At 51.6% G+C, this 12,438-nt stretch overlaps 1 protein-coding gene across 2 annotated transcripts in view; it reads left to right on the forward strand.

The window, feature by feature from the left end:
• RIMS3 (regulating synaptic membrane exocytosis 3) overlaps positions 1-11,850 on the forward strand; it is a 42,268-nt gene extending 30,418 nt beyond the window's left edge. Inside the window, exons 6-10 of one of the 2 annotated variants that reach the window (XM_037827563.1) lie at positions 1,433-1,545; positions 3,723-3,824; positions 4,156-4,295; positions 5,814-6,055; positions 9,942-11,850. In XM_037827563.1, the coding sequence (XP_037683491.1) occupies positions 1,433-1,545; positions 3,723-3,824; positions 4,156-4,295; positions 5,814-6,026 (568 nt within the window). In that variant the 3' untranslated portion in view covers positions 6,027-6,055; positions 9,942-11,850. Of the gene's footprint in view, positions 1-1,432; positions 1,546-3,722; positions 3,825-4,155; positions 4,296-5,813; positions 7,618-9,941 lie in introns of those variants that run through there. The other variant, XM_037827562.1, reaches the window with a different exon arrangement.
• Positions 11,851-12,438: the final 588 nt, after the last annotated feature.

Consider the following 12,438-nt stretch of genomic DNA (forward strand, 5'->3'; position numbering starts at 1 on the left):
GCAAGTCTCTCACCTTTTGGAGCCTCAGTGTTCTCATCTGTAAAATTGGGTAATAGCTCCTACCACACAGAGTGGCCGAAAGGATTAAATGATATAAAATGCCCTTCACACTTTGTGTAGAATGGGCACCTGGTTAGCTTTTCCATCACTATCAGTTCGTGGCGTTATTTGTAGCATACACACGCCCCCCAGTCATGGACCGCCCATGGTCACTGCCATTGATCTCAACCCTATAATTACGTTATTTCGGTCTCAGTTGCTGTTTTGGGCACCACCTCACATTATTGACTCGAATATCAGACTTAAAGTCAGCTCAAATTTCAGCTTGGAACTTCTTCCAGGCATAGGGGCTTCTGACCCGTGTCTCTGGTTCTTGCCATTAACACCCCCCAGTGAGGACACAGGTATCTATCAAGCCCTGCATTTTAAGGACCACCTAAGAAATCCCTGGTCCTTCAGGATTAAATACCTTCATGATGTTATTCTTATTAGCGTCTTTCTGAAGTGACCTGTAAGTAATTTTTGTTTACGCTTCTAACCTAAAATTTGCCATTTGAACCTTTTTCAAGTGTACGGTTCAGTGGCGTTAATTACATTCACGTTTCTGGGCTGCCATCATCACCATCTACTACCATAACTTTTCCATCAACCCAAACAGAAACTCCTTTTCTGCAGTAATTCTCCATTCCCCCCGTCCCGCCACTGTAACCTCTAATCTACTTGCTGTCTCTATGAATTTGCATATTCTAGATAATTCATATATGTGTAATCTAACAATAGTTATTCATCCTTTCACTGAGTCTAATGTTTTCAAAGTATTTTTTTTTTGAAGTTTTACTGTGTTTATTGAAAGTATAAATAATGTTCCATTAAAGTACCTTCAAATTCTCTCTCTTCCACCTTAAGATGTCTCCATATCTTTACATCCCACCTCCTGGCTAGGACTAATCCCTGGACTTGCACTGTTGATTCTTCTCTGGCTTCTTTATTTCTTTTTAAGGACTTTGTTCCTTTGTCTCCCTTGTCTCTTTATCCTCATTGTCTTGATTGACTCATTACACAATCTATGTACATGGAAAAATATATTTTAAACCATTTTTTAATCTGGTTTCTTCTTCAATCTTCTCATTTCTCTCATGATATTTGGAAGTGAAGGGAAAAATAATACTATAATTAACATCTCTCATTTTTTAACCAGAATACCCAAGTTTACTACCAAAGTATTTTTTTTTATGTGCAGAAATGAACAGTTCTTTTTGTCCCCCACTAGAATGGTTCACTTGCATTATGCAGAGGAGAAACTGAGGCACAAAGGGGCGAGCTCAGTGCCCAGGGGGTAGAACAACTGCATCCTGCTGCCCCCTCCCTCCCCGCCCCCCCACCTCAAGGCTGCCCAGACACCCTCACACACCCCTCCCTCTTCCTTCTCTAGGTTCATCTTCCCCACCACCCGGCTGGGGGCCGAGAGCCAGTTCAGCGATTTCCTGGATGGGCTAGGGCCAGCCCAGATCGTGGGGCGACAGACGCTGGCAACACCGCCGATGGGTGAGTCCTCGTGGGCGCCACGTAGGAGCTCAGCAGGGCCCCTGATGCGATGGGAGCAGCAAAAAGGAGCCCTCACTTGGGTTTTTGTGCCAGCAAAAAGGAGTCAGCACAGCCGTCGTCATTCCCCCTGACAAAGGAGAGGGGTTCCAGCTGTTCTCAGCGGCTACCTTGCAGTCTTACAGCCCATGCCTGCCTCTCCTCCCCACTCACTCACCCACTCTCTACTGCTTACTGAGGGCCGGGCATTGCTTAGGGGTGGGCACACGATGGTGAGCAAAAAGTCACAGCATCTGCTTTCATGGAGTTTATTCCATCACTCATTCTCCATGTGACCTCGGGCAAGTCATTTCCCTTCTTGGAGCCTCAGTTTCCTCATCTGTAAAATGGGAATAACACCCACCTTGGTTCTGCAAAATAATGGCTATTTATTGAATTCCTATTAGATGCCTTGCATGAGTGTTTAACTCCTAGGAACTGTGTCTTATTTGACTTGTTACTCGCAGCACAGTGCCAAGAACCTAGAAGCCTTCTAGTAATTTTCCCATCCTTCTTCCCTGCAGCTAGGAAGTACTTCCTAAATCTAAGCTTGGTCATCTTAGCTGCAGTTCTGATTCATTTCGTGAGCTCTCAGATCAGCGCATTCCCTGCCTCCCTCCTCCATTCCCATTCCCCCCCTCCTCCCCATATTGGCCTGTTGGCTTCAAGCAGCTCCTCCCCAGGCCTGGTTTCCCAGAGATGCCTCCTTTCTTCTACCTCCTTTCCCATCAGTCTGACCTGAGCAGGGTCTGGCCAAGATGTCCCCACTCAGAGGACTCCTTTGCCCTCCTCTGGACAGTGCTTGATCTTTCACCCTCATAGCAGATGAGGAAGCCGAGGGGCAGACAGGGCCCTGCAGTGTCACGCTGTGGAGCTGGGGTTCCATTCCAGGCCTGGACTCTGTCTGTTGTCCTTCCCTGTCTGAAAAGTGATCACATGGGAAGCCCTGTCTGCTGGAAGAGGGCCCACAGGGACTCTCAGAGGGTGAAGGTCCGCTCCCATCTGACTCTTGAGTTGGGTCTGGCTGATTCCCAGCTCTTGCTCCCAGCTCATAAGGGCCTGGGGAGCCTTCCCCCCACCTCCCCCACCCCATGCTCTGGGTCCAGCCATGGTGTGGAGGCAGAGAAGAGTCAACCACTCTTCTGGTCAGTGAGCCACTACAGCCAAGATCGTTTGTGTGTGGTGCCCCCTCGTGCCCCAAAATGGGAAGGACAGGTTTGCATTCACTTACCTTGTTAGGAATGGCAGACATGAAGGAGATTAATTTCTGAGACTCGGCCTCCTGCCCCATGGGGAGGTCAGGATTAGCTGGTAGGTGGGAGGTGAACTCTGTCCCAAGCATGCAAATGCAAACAATTGCATGATGGCTCACAGAATCTAAAACAGGTGGCCAAACCCAAAATCTGGCCTATTTTAATTTGTCTGGATCAGGCTTATGATTTTTGACCCTCTTGAAGGATGTCCCAAGTGAACAATACAAAATTTCAAATTCTTCTGACCCCTGTTAAACAAAGCTGAGAGTTCCCAGAAATCAGGTAACTCACATGACTCCACACACACAACCCTTCCCCAGCTGGAAAGTCCATCTCCTGGGAGCGTGGTGGGGAGGCCTCTGTACCCAGGAAGTCTGCCGGCCTTCTCTCCCTCCTTTGGCAAAGGTGCCTACGTAGTAAGAACCAGGCCCTCATTCCCAGATAAGGCCTCATGCCCTGGGCAGGCTCAGGGCTTGGTATCTCTTCAAAGCGATGTTCTTTAAATATTTGTCCAACGTATATTTAGGGAAACAGTGAGGATTGCTGTGTAGGGAAAGTGGGAGGAGAGCCACTGAGCCTGCAGCCTCCCATCTGTCTTCTGGAGCAGTTCATTTCTGCTCCCAAACTAGCCTAGTTTGCTCAGTAAAACAGAAGTTCCCAGCTTAGCTGACCAAGATGGAAGTTTAGCAGCCATTTGCTGTTACCCAAGCATGTAACCCCAAGTGACCTATCAAAGTATTTCCCAGCTTAAAGTGGTCTCCCAAGAGGAGTTCTGGCACACGCTGTTTTCTCCACCTTGTTTCCTTTCTGATGATGTAGCATCCTCTGCAGGCTGGCATGCCAGTCTAGACTGTCCTCTGCCTGGACTGTCCCTCTCCTCCCTTGCAGGGGATGTGCACATTGCCATCATGGACCGGAGCGGCCAGCTGGAGGTGGAAGTGATTGAAGCTCGGGGTCTGACCCCCAAACCAGGCTCCAAATCCCTCCCAGGTGAGGCTGAGCAGCTGGGGAGGGATTTTGGAAATGGGGGCCTGGCAGGGAGGGGCATGCAGCTGAGCTCTGGGTCTAGCAAATCCCATTGGCCTGAATCCATATTCTCGGCACTGGAGTTGTGGCTTGCCTCAAAGACCAGTGAAGAGGGGTGTGAGGAGCTGGGGAGGATGGATGAGTCAGTGTTTGAGTCAGCCTCTTCCATGCTGTCCACCGGTCAGCTCACCCTAGTCAACCTGCTCACCTCCGGGATCACCTGGAGGTTAGGCAGTGGGGCAGGTCATAGCAGCCTCTCTGGGACCCCCTCCCCATGCTCTCTCCCATCCCTCAGCCACCTATATCAAGGTTTATCTGCTTGAGAATGGGGCCTGCTTGGCCAAGAAGAAGACAAAGGTGGCCAAGAAGACCTGTGACCCCCTGTACCAGCAAGCTCTGCTCTTTGACGAGGGGCCCCAGGGCAAGGTGCTGCAGGTGAGTGTTAGGGGTGGGTGGGGGAGACCCTCAGAGGCTGGAAGTTGTAATTTAAAGACTTTTCATTTTATGATTTGTCCTGTGCCTGGCACTGTACAGGTGCATTAATATTCATTACTCATTTCTTTTCAGACCCCAGTGAAGTATCATTGCCCCCAGTTAATTTGTAAGAAAACCAAAGTCTACAAAGGATTGGTCAGGTTACACAGCTAGTAGATGGGCCCAGGATTTGCTTGGCCACTGCCTTCTCCTGCACCTGACAATTGCCAATATTTATTGAACATCTGCTCAGTGCCAGGATTGTGTTGGGTGCTGTCCAAATGTGAATCCATTTAGTCGCCACAATGCTCCTGTGCAGGAGAAATGATTGTCCCATTTGACAAAGAGGAAACAGTCTCAGAGAGATGAAGTGACTGGTTGAGGTTTCAGCTAGTGGGGTGCAAGTCAGCTCTCATCCCGACGGCTTTAGGGCAGCACAGCCCTTCTGCACACCTTCTGCTGTTTGCCCCTTGCCGCAGCCCTGGGAGGGAGGGGTTACCATGCCTGTTTTGTAGATGAAGAGACTGAGGTGCACCAGCACGGTGGTGAATTAGTCTCTGCACTCAGTCCTGAGGTCCAATTCCAGCTCAGCTCCTTACTGGCTGTGGGTGGTGTGTTGGGACGATTAAATGAGATTGCATGCAAAGGACAGAACATCGTGCCTGGCACATGGACAGCTGCTCTCTCAGTATTCATGGTGGTGCTTGAGGAGGGGCTAGAACCTCTGGGTTCTGGGGCTGTCCAACTCTCGTCTAAGGCTGTGCCTTTGGGCTGAGGTGCTTCCATGGCTATCTGCATGGGCCTTTGGAGGTGCAAACAGCAAGAACTGCAGAACTCTAGGGTTCTGTGGAGGGCAATCTTGGAGGGAAAGGGAGAGGCTGAGTAGCTCCTCCCCACCCCCCCAGCCCCACAACTTCAACCAGGTCAAACTCTTTTAATCTGTTTCTATATGTGTTGGGATTCCATTTTGAAAAAAAGGGTTCTCTGATAAAAGCACAAGTTTTAAAATCACTGAGCTAATCTATCCCCTTTTTACAGATGGGAACACTGAGGCCAGTGAGGGTGAGCCTATGGCAGAGCTGGGCTCTGACCCAGGGCTCCAGTCGGCTCCTTCCTAGGGAAGGCTCTCATCTGGGGTGCTGAGAGGCTCTGGAGTCAGACACAGTCCCAGCTCTGTTACGAATTACTGTTATCTTTGGGCCAGTTAATTAACCTTTCTAGCTGCAGTTTTGCTTAATGGACACAATATACGGTACCCCTACCCCACTGGCACACTGTGATGAGGGAGCTGATGCATGGCAAGGCCTTAGGAGCAGGTCTGGCACATTGTAAGTGCTCAGGAAGTTGATGTCCACAGTCAGTTCTGGTGCCCTCTGCCCCATCTGAGCCCTGGAGAAACTTGCAGTTTCCTGGGCCTACTGCCTAGCCCTGGAGTGGGGAGGCGGCTCAGCCCCTCCCACCCTTCCCCTCTACCTGCAGGTGATTGTCTGGGGAGACTACGGCCGCATGGACCACAAGTGCTTCATGGGCATGGCCCAGATCATGCTGGACGAGCTGGACCTGAGTGCCACGGTCACCGGCTGGTACAAACTCTTCCCCACTTCCTCAGTGGCAGACTCCACACTCGGCTCCCTCACCAGGCGCCTTTCCCAGTCCTCCCTGGAGAGTGCCACCAGCCCCTCATGCTCCTAAGGACCTCAGGAAGAGAGGCCAGGATGGCGGTGTGGGAAGGGGTGCCAGCTGATCCCCCACCCCCTCCCTGTACATAGTCTTCGTGTCTTTCTGGACCCCTTGCCCTGCTGCATGCCTGTTGGCTACTGGACTCGCCCCAGCTGGCAGTGGAGACTGTAGCGTGTGTGTGTGTGTGTGTGCGTGTTTGTGTGTGTATGTATAGTCTATGTGACCGCGTTTATATATGTTCATTTGTCTGGGTATAGTCAGTCCCGGTGACTACATGAGCTGAAATCTCTGTCTCTCTGTATCTCGAAAAGAAACCCAAAGGCGTCTCCAGGGATGGAAGCAGGGGATGCGGCCGACGGTCGATCCTGCCCGGTCCTGTGGCTGGGGCACAGCCTGTGTGTTCCCACCTGTGCCTCTTCTTGGTGTTCTCGTTCTTTGTTCCACCCTCTGCCTCTCCCCAGCACTGCTGCTCTTTTTTGAGGAATGTAGCATCCACTGCAGCTGGCCGCACTGAGGCCCCTCTGGGAAGCTCACCTCACCCCGACACCCCTTCTCCCCACTCGAGCTGTTCTGGCTGCTCTTCCCATTACATGCATTCTGCAGCATGTAGCATGCTCATCTAGTGCCCTGGCCAGGGCCCCAGGGGAATCAGAAGATGCCCTGGGAGGTGAGGACTTTGAGTGCTTTCTCCCTTGGGCTGAGGGTGCCTGTTTCCCACATGCAAAACACAAGGTCTTGGTTCCCAGGGGAGCTGGCCACATACCTTAGAGGGAGGTGCCAGATGCCTCCCTTAGCATTTGTTCCTCACCTCCTCCCTCCCTGCAAGCCTTCTCAGCTCCAACATGCGAAAGGAGCTCTTCCAGTGGGCCCCAGGAGGCTTGGGCAGGAGGGTCTTGACATCCAGGAGGCCAGCCTCAGAGGAGATATTATCTGCCAAAGCAGATAGTCCCTGGAGATAGCAGTGTCCTCTCCAGGCCCTGAGGGGGGCCCTGCCCCCCCACCCCGGGCTCATCCCTGTTGGGGCATGGCTTGGGGAGGAAGTTCGGAGGGTAGAAGTGTTTGCTTTAGTGAGAAGGGCTGAGGCTGGCTTGTTCTAAGCCACTGTTGAGAACCCTGACCTTTGGGGATTGGCTGCATGAAGATGCTCATTTGGCGCTCTATGTTTTGCCCATTTCTACACCAGTCCCTGTCTGGGAGCTCAGGATCACTTGGGCTCCAGCCTCCTGGGTCCATGGCAGCCTGGCCCTGGACTCTGGACTCCCCCAGCCACCAGCTCTGTACAAGCAATACAGACTCCCTGCCTTTCTGCCCTCCGTCGCTGCCCTCTGGAAAGTGGCCTGACCTCCAGGCACCTTCCCTGCTCTTTGCTTTCTTTCCCACCACCCTTGTCTGGTTGGAGCTTCTCAGAGCTCCTCAAACCCTGACTTGACCCTGCTGGTAGGGACTGATTCCTGGACTGGACCTTGTGAGATGCTTGCTGGGAATCCTGAAGTCTGGCTCAGGAATGCTCGAACCTGTCCTTCTCCCCCCTCGGTTCTAGAGTGAGAGTAAAAGGTGAGACATGGCCCAGGTGGTGGACAGAGCTGCCCTTGGGTCCTTTTCTGGTGGGGAGGAAGGAGGTAGCAAAGGGGGTGGGGGGGTCAAGGCATGGGGAGGCCCTCTTTCTGCCTCTTCCCCAGACATCAGTCCCAAGTGCGGAAATGATTCCGGCCCAGGTACCAGAGGCAGAGGGAGAGCTTCCAGGGTGACAGTGGAGAGGTCTCTTGGCCTGAGTGCTTGGGCTCCAGTCCTCATCACAGCTGGATGGGATGAAGGTGGGTTCTAGGGAGGGCCCCCCTCAGTCCAGATGGCAGCATCTGCATCAGGCTGAAACCTGAGCCCTCTAACTTCGGGGAAGAAGTCGGGACTCCTGGGTCCTGCCTGCAGACAAAGAATGGGTAGAGGCAGGGAGGCAGTAAACAATTAGCTCCTGGGTGCTTGGCTCCCACCTGAGCCTCCACCCTTCTCTTAGTAGAGAAGAGAGGCATCGTGTGTGATGCAGGATGGTGAGGGGGCAGCTGGGTTGAGTTTTCTCTTTAGGAAGAAATTTTCTTCCCAATCCCATTGCTTGGGACTGGGTAATGCAGGCATTTCTCATGTTCCTAAAATTGGGGCAAAGGTCTTTGTACTGTTTGACCTTAGTGGGGGGAGGGGGAGAAGACCCTCTCGCAGAAGGGCATGTTTGTCCCCCGACTGTGATGTATTCACCTCTAGAGCAGTCACCCTCAAGAAGGTGTGGAAACAGCCAAGACCATGAAGTGGTAGGTTCATTAGTGATCCAGAGGCCAGTGTAGACAGTTGCTCATGCAGCCTGGAGTGTCTACACCCAGGCAAGCCTTCGCCCCCAGGGAATGGGGGAACAGCAATACCCTCTTTCCTCTAGGGGCCTGGGAAGATAGAGGAAGAAGGCAGGGAAGCTGCCACTGGGCAGCTGTAGGCCACGGTGCCCCTTGCCGCTGAGGACGGGTTAACACAGTTCTAGCCAAAGCAGGGCCTGATGCATAGATAACCTGGGCTCATCTGCCTGCCATCCCCGGCTCCCAAAACTGCCCAGGAGTGGGCTGCTTTACCATTCCACCTCTCTAATGGGAGGCAGCTCTCCCCAAGTTGACCTTGGGGAATTATTCTTTTTAATCTGTGGCACCAAATAAATTCCTAATCCTCACCTGGATTTCCCCCATGAGGGTGAAGTTGTGTGGGGCTGTGGTGTATGCCTGATGGCGAGTGGCAGGATAAAGTCTCTCTCTCTGCATCCTGGAAGCATGGGCTTGACTGAGAAGCTGCTCAGGAGCTAGCCTGTCCCAGGAGAGGAGAGAGTCGAGCTGTAAGCCCTGCCTTCCTGGGGTGAGGGAGCATCTGCCCTTTGAGGAGGAGACGGTGAGGAAGGAAGAAACATGATTCCCCCAGAGTTCTCCCTACACTGGGGTCAGCTCCCTGCCAGGTAGAGTGTCCTGGCTCCAATTGCCTCCTCAGCCAAGGTGAAAGCCGGTGCCAGTCTAGAATGAGGGCTTTCCCTCTTCCTCTGCTCAGGCAGGATTTGTCTCCTATGGGAGAGAGGATGTGACAGAGACAGGAGTGGCTCTGCTGTGGGCATGGATGGGGATGATTCAGAGCATCTGTCTTCAGGTTTCTGCTCTGTTCGTCTGTGCTGCTCCCTGCAGAGCCTCCTTCCCTCCCTACAGGGAAGTCTGTGATGGGACTTTGGTATCAATCAGTCTCCAGTCAATGGGACCAAGTCTTGGTTTGACAAGAAGGATTTGATCCTTCAGAGAAGACCCAGCTCCCAAACCACTCCCCATCCAGTCTCTTCCAACCCCAGTTCCACTAGGAGAGGAACACTTGGGGAGCCTCGGTATCCAGTAAGTCCCAGGCAATGCCAGCATTTCATGGGGGCTAAGGTAGAATGTAGGTGCTCCAGAGAGGGGGCACTCCAATAGCTCATCCCCCCTGGAATCACTGCCAGTTAGAGCCCTGAGTTCAAGCTGGTTTTGCCAGGGGAATGGCAACTACCGGGGGAAGAATGACTGAGCTCCCCTTTACTGCCAGCTTTGAGGACAGCAGAAACTACTCCCACCCTGATCCCCTTTTCAAAGACAATAAAGACTTTCAAAGGTACTTCTTTGGAAATGAAATGTAGCACAATCTTATACTGTGCTACCAGGAGCCCTGACATGCAGCTGGGTTTCTTACCCCCTGCCCCAATGCCCAAGAGATGCTGAGCTCCTCTTCCCCTGGGGTCCTAGAGCTCCTAATACCTCATATCCCACATCTTCCTCAGCCTAGAAAGCAGCAGGACTTTAGTAAGTCTGCTCTTTTGAATTTCTCTGATTGCTTCCAGTACTGTGCAAACCCTGTGCAAGAAATTGCTGCCTTTGCTTGACATTGTAGATGAGCTGTCCTCCACCTGGATGGAGAGAGATGGCACGCATTTGGAGCTAGGAGGTTGTCCAGTAGCATTTCTGCAGTGGCTGCAGGGAGATGGAAGAGAAAAGGCCTGCCTCCCTGCCTACCCCTGCCTGTCTTTCACTTCCACCTCCTCAGTTTTCTTCTCCAATATCCTGGTACATAAAAGGTTCTTTAAAATGCTGCTTTCTGCACTTGCTTGTCTTTCATTGAAGGACCAGGGAGGAGAAGAGAATGTTGAGTGCTTCCCTGCCTTGTCCCTCCGGCCAGAAAAGACTGGGGCAAAACAAAACAATCATGATGAAAGGGTAGGTGAGGCCTGGATGGGGGCAGGAGTGGCCTGGTCTGACTGGGAAAGGGTTATTTTGAAAGAGTGCCTGAGCATCTCAGAGCAATGTCAGTGATGCCAAAGAGAGCAACTCGGCCTCTGTGGGCACCCACTCTTCCGGTTGAGCTGGACAGTGTAGCTCATATGCTGGCATGTGTGACAATGGGGCCTTGTTCTCTGACAAAGGGCTTAATCTTTCCATGTAGCAAAGCAACTCCCTCTCCCCCCAACCCTGAGCTTGGGCTTTTGGGGCCCAGCATGGCTGTGCCTGCAAGGGAAGCCACACCAGCGAGAGAAACCTGTGTTCTCTCAGAGGCCTGGACTGGCTTGGGGCGAGTGATCGTTGAAAAACCTGAGCATTACTGCATTGGGGAAAACCTTCCATGGCCTTAGCTGGAAACTTGGCCAGTTTCCCTGAGGCTGGGAGAGCTGCACTGTGTTCCAGGCAGCTTGGCTAACAGAAATGGGCCCTGGAATTCCAGGGCAATAGAGCATCCACCCATTGGTCGATGACCTGAGCAGCTGGCTGTGGGAATCCAAGGCTGTTATATACAGTTTTGCCAGGAACTGTGACCTTGGGCAAGACTCTTCACTGTTCTGGGCCTCAGCTTCTTCATCTGCAAAATCAGAACATTACCTGGTTGCTCCATGGTTCCCTCCAGCTTTTGAAATTCTCTGATCTGGAGATGATGGTTGTGAGGCTGGTGTACCTGGCACTTGGTTCCGTGGGCTGGTTTCTTTCAACCCTTGTGCCCAAACTGGGTGCCAGACCTCATCCAGTCCATGCCCAGATGCTGCTTCCAACCAGAACTCTGGGAATCCTAACTGACTCTGCTTTCACCTCTTTGTCGTTTGTGCTCCCTTTTATTCTTATGTAGTGATGAGAAATGACTAGGGTTGTCTACAAATGGACAATGTTCAGGTTGCTGATATGATGTCACAACCTCAGCTGCATCCTGAGTAGGTCATTATCTGCATCCCCACCCCCACCCCCACCCCCAGCGATGAGGCTGGGCCATTCCTCATTTCTGCTTCTAGAATGACATCAGTGGAAAAGTTGAAGACCTGAGAATTTTAAAGGAAATGCTCTCTAATGGGATGAGAGAGGAAACTTATTTCCCTTCAAAATGTTTTGCTTTGTAAGAACACTCTCCTCTCTCCAGAATGTCCTTTTGATGGACGTCACCTCGTAGACAGAGTGGCTGCTGCTTTGGAAAATTGGCCTGATCTGTCAACCTCCTTTAGAATGTAAATCCACAGGAGGCAGGAACCCCCTTTTTAGAATTTCCAAATGCATCCTGTAAAGAAAGAGAGAGCTGCTAGGGCCTGACAAGCACACTGTTTAGATAAGAAGCAAATAGCCTTTTGTATCTGTGCTCTATACATTTTATATGTGCAGCATTTTCCAAACTTGTTGTGATTCCTGGGTGGCAGGTGGACAGCTGGGAAGGACTGCCGGCTGTTGTGTACATTCTTGCCAATTCCCTTGAGGAGACAACTCTTCACACGGCTTCTGCATGTACAGTATTTGGGCAGCAAAAAATGATTAAAGTCAGTTTGAAAGTGGCTTCTTGTGTTGCTTTCTGTAGATGATTCTTCTAGAAGAGAGAAAACAGGGTTCCAGGTGACTTGGTCTTACACTAGGAGGAAAAGGATCCATTGGCTGAGAGGCAGGAGATGGCAGCACGTCTCAGAACAAGGCATGAAAGACATGACCCAGACCTGTCACTTCTATTTGGTGAAACTCCACTGCCATTAGGGATGTCCCTGTGCCACGGGCTCTGACTGGTCTAGTTAGTTACCCAGCTCTGGCTCTCAGGGTCCTTGTTTACAGTCCCTCAAAGCTTTCTATTCTCATAGACTCTCATGGGGGATGCCCACAGCCAATAGAGGGGAAGATAAGATGGAGCTAAGGCCACTGCTTTCAGCACACTGTTCATTTCTTTCTGAGCTCTTGAGCCAGCAGCTTCTGCGCAGGCCTATGACTGAGTCAAGTCTTGCTTACTTTAGACACAACTGATACAAGCAGTAAAAACAGCAGTTAGTCCCCAGTGTTATGAACTACAGGAATCATGACTCCTACAGCACAGAGGGGCAGAAAGGTATGTTAGCATTTAGTTCTAAGCAAAGCCATTGTCCTTCTTGGGCTAGGTT

The sequence above is a fragment of the Choloepus didactylus genome, chromosome 2 (genome assembly GCF_015220235.1).
Source record: "Choloepus didactylus isolate mChoDid1 chromosome 2, mChoDid1.pri, whole genome shotgun sequence".
Taxonomy (NCBI): domain Eukaryota; kingdom Metazoa; phylum Chordata; class Mammalia; order Pilosa; family Megalonychidae; genus Choloepus; species Choloepus didactylus.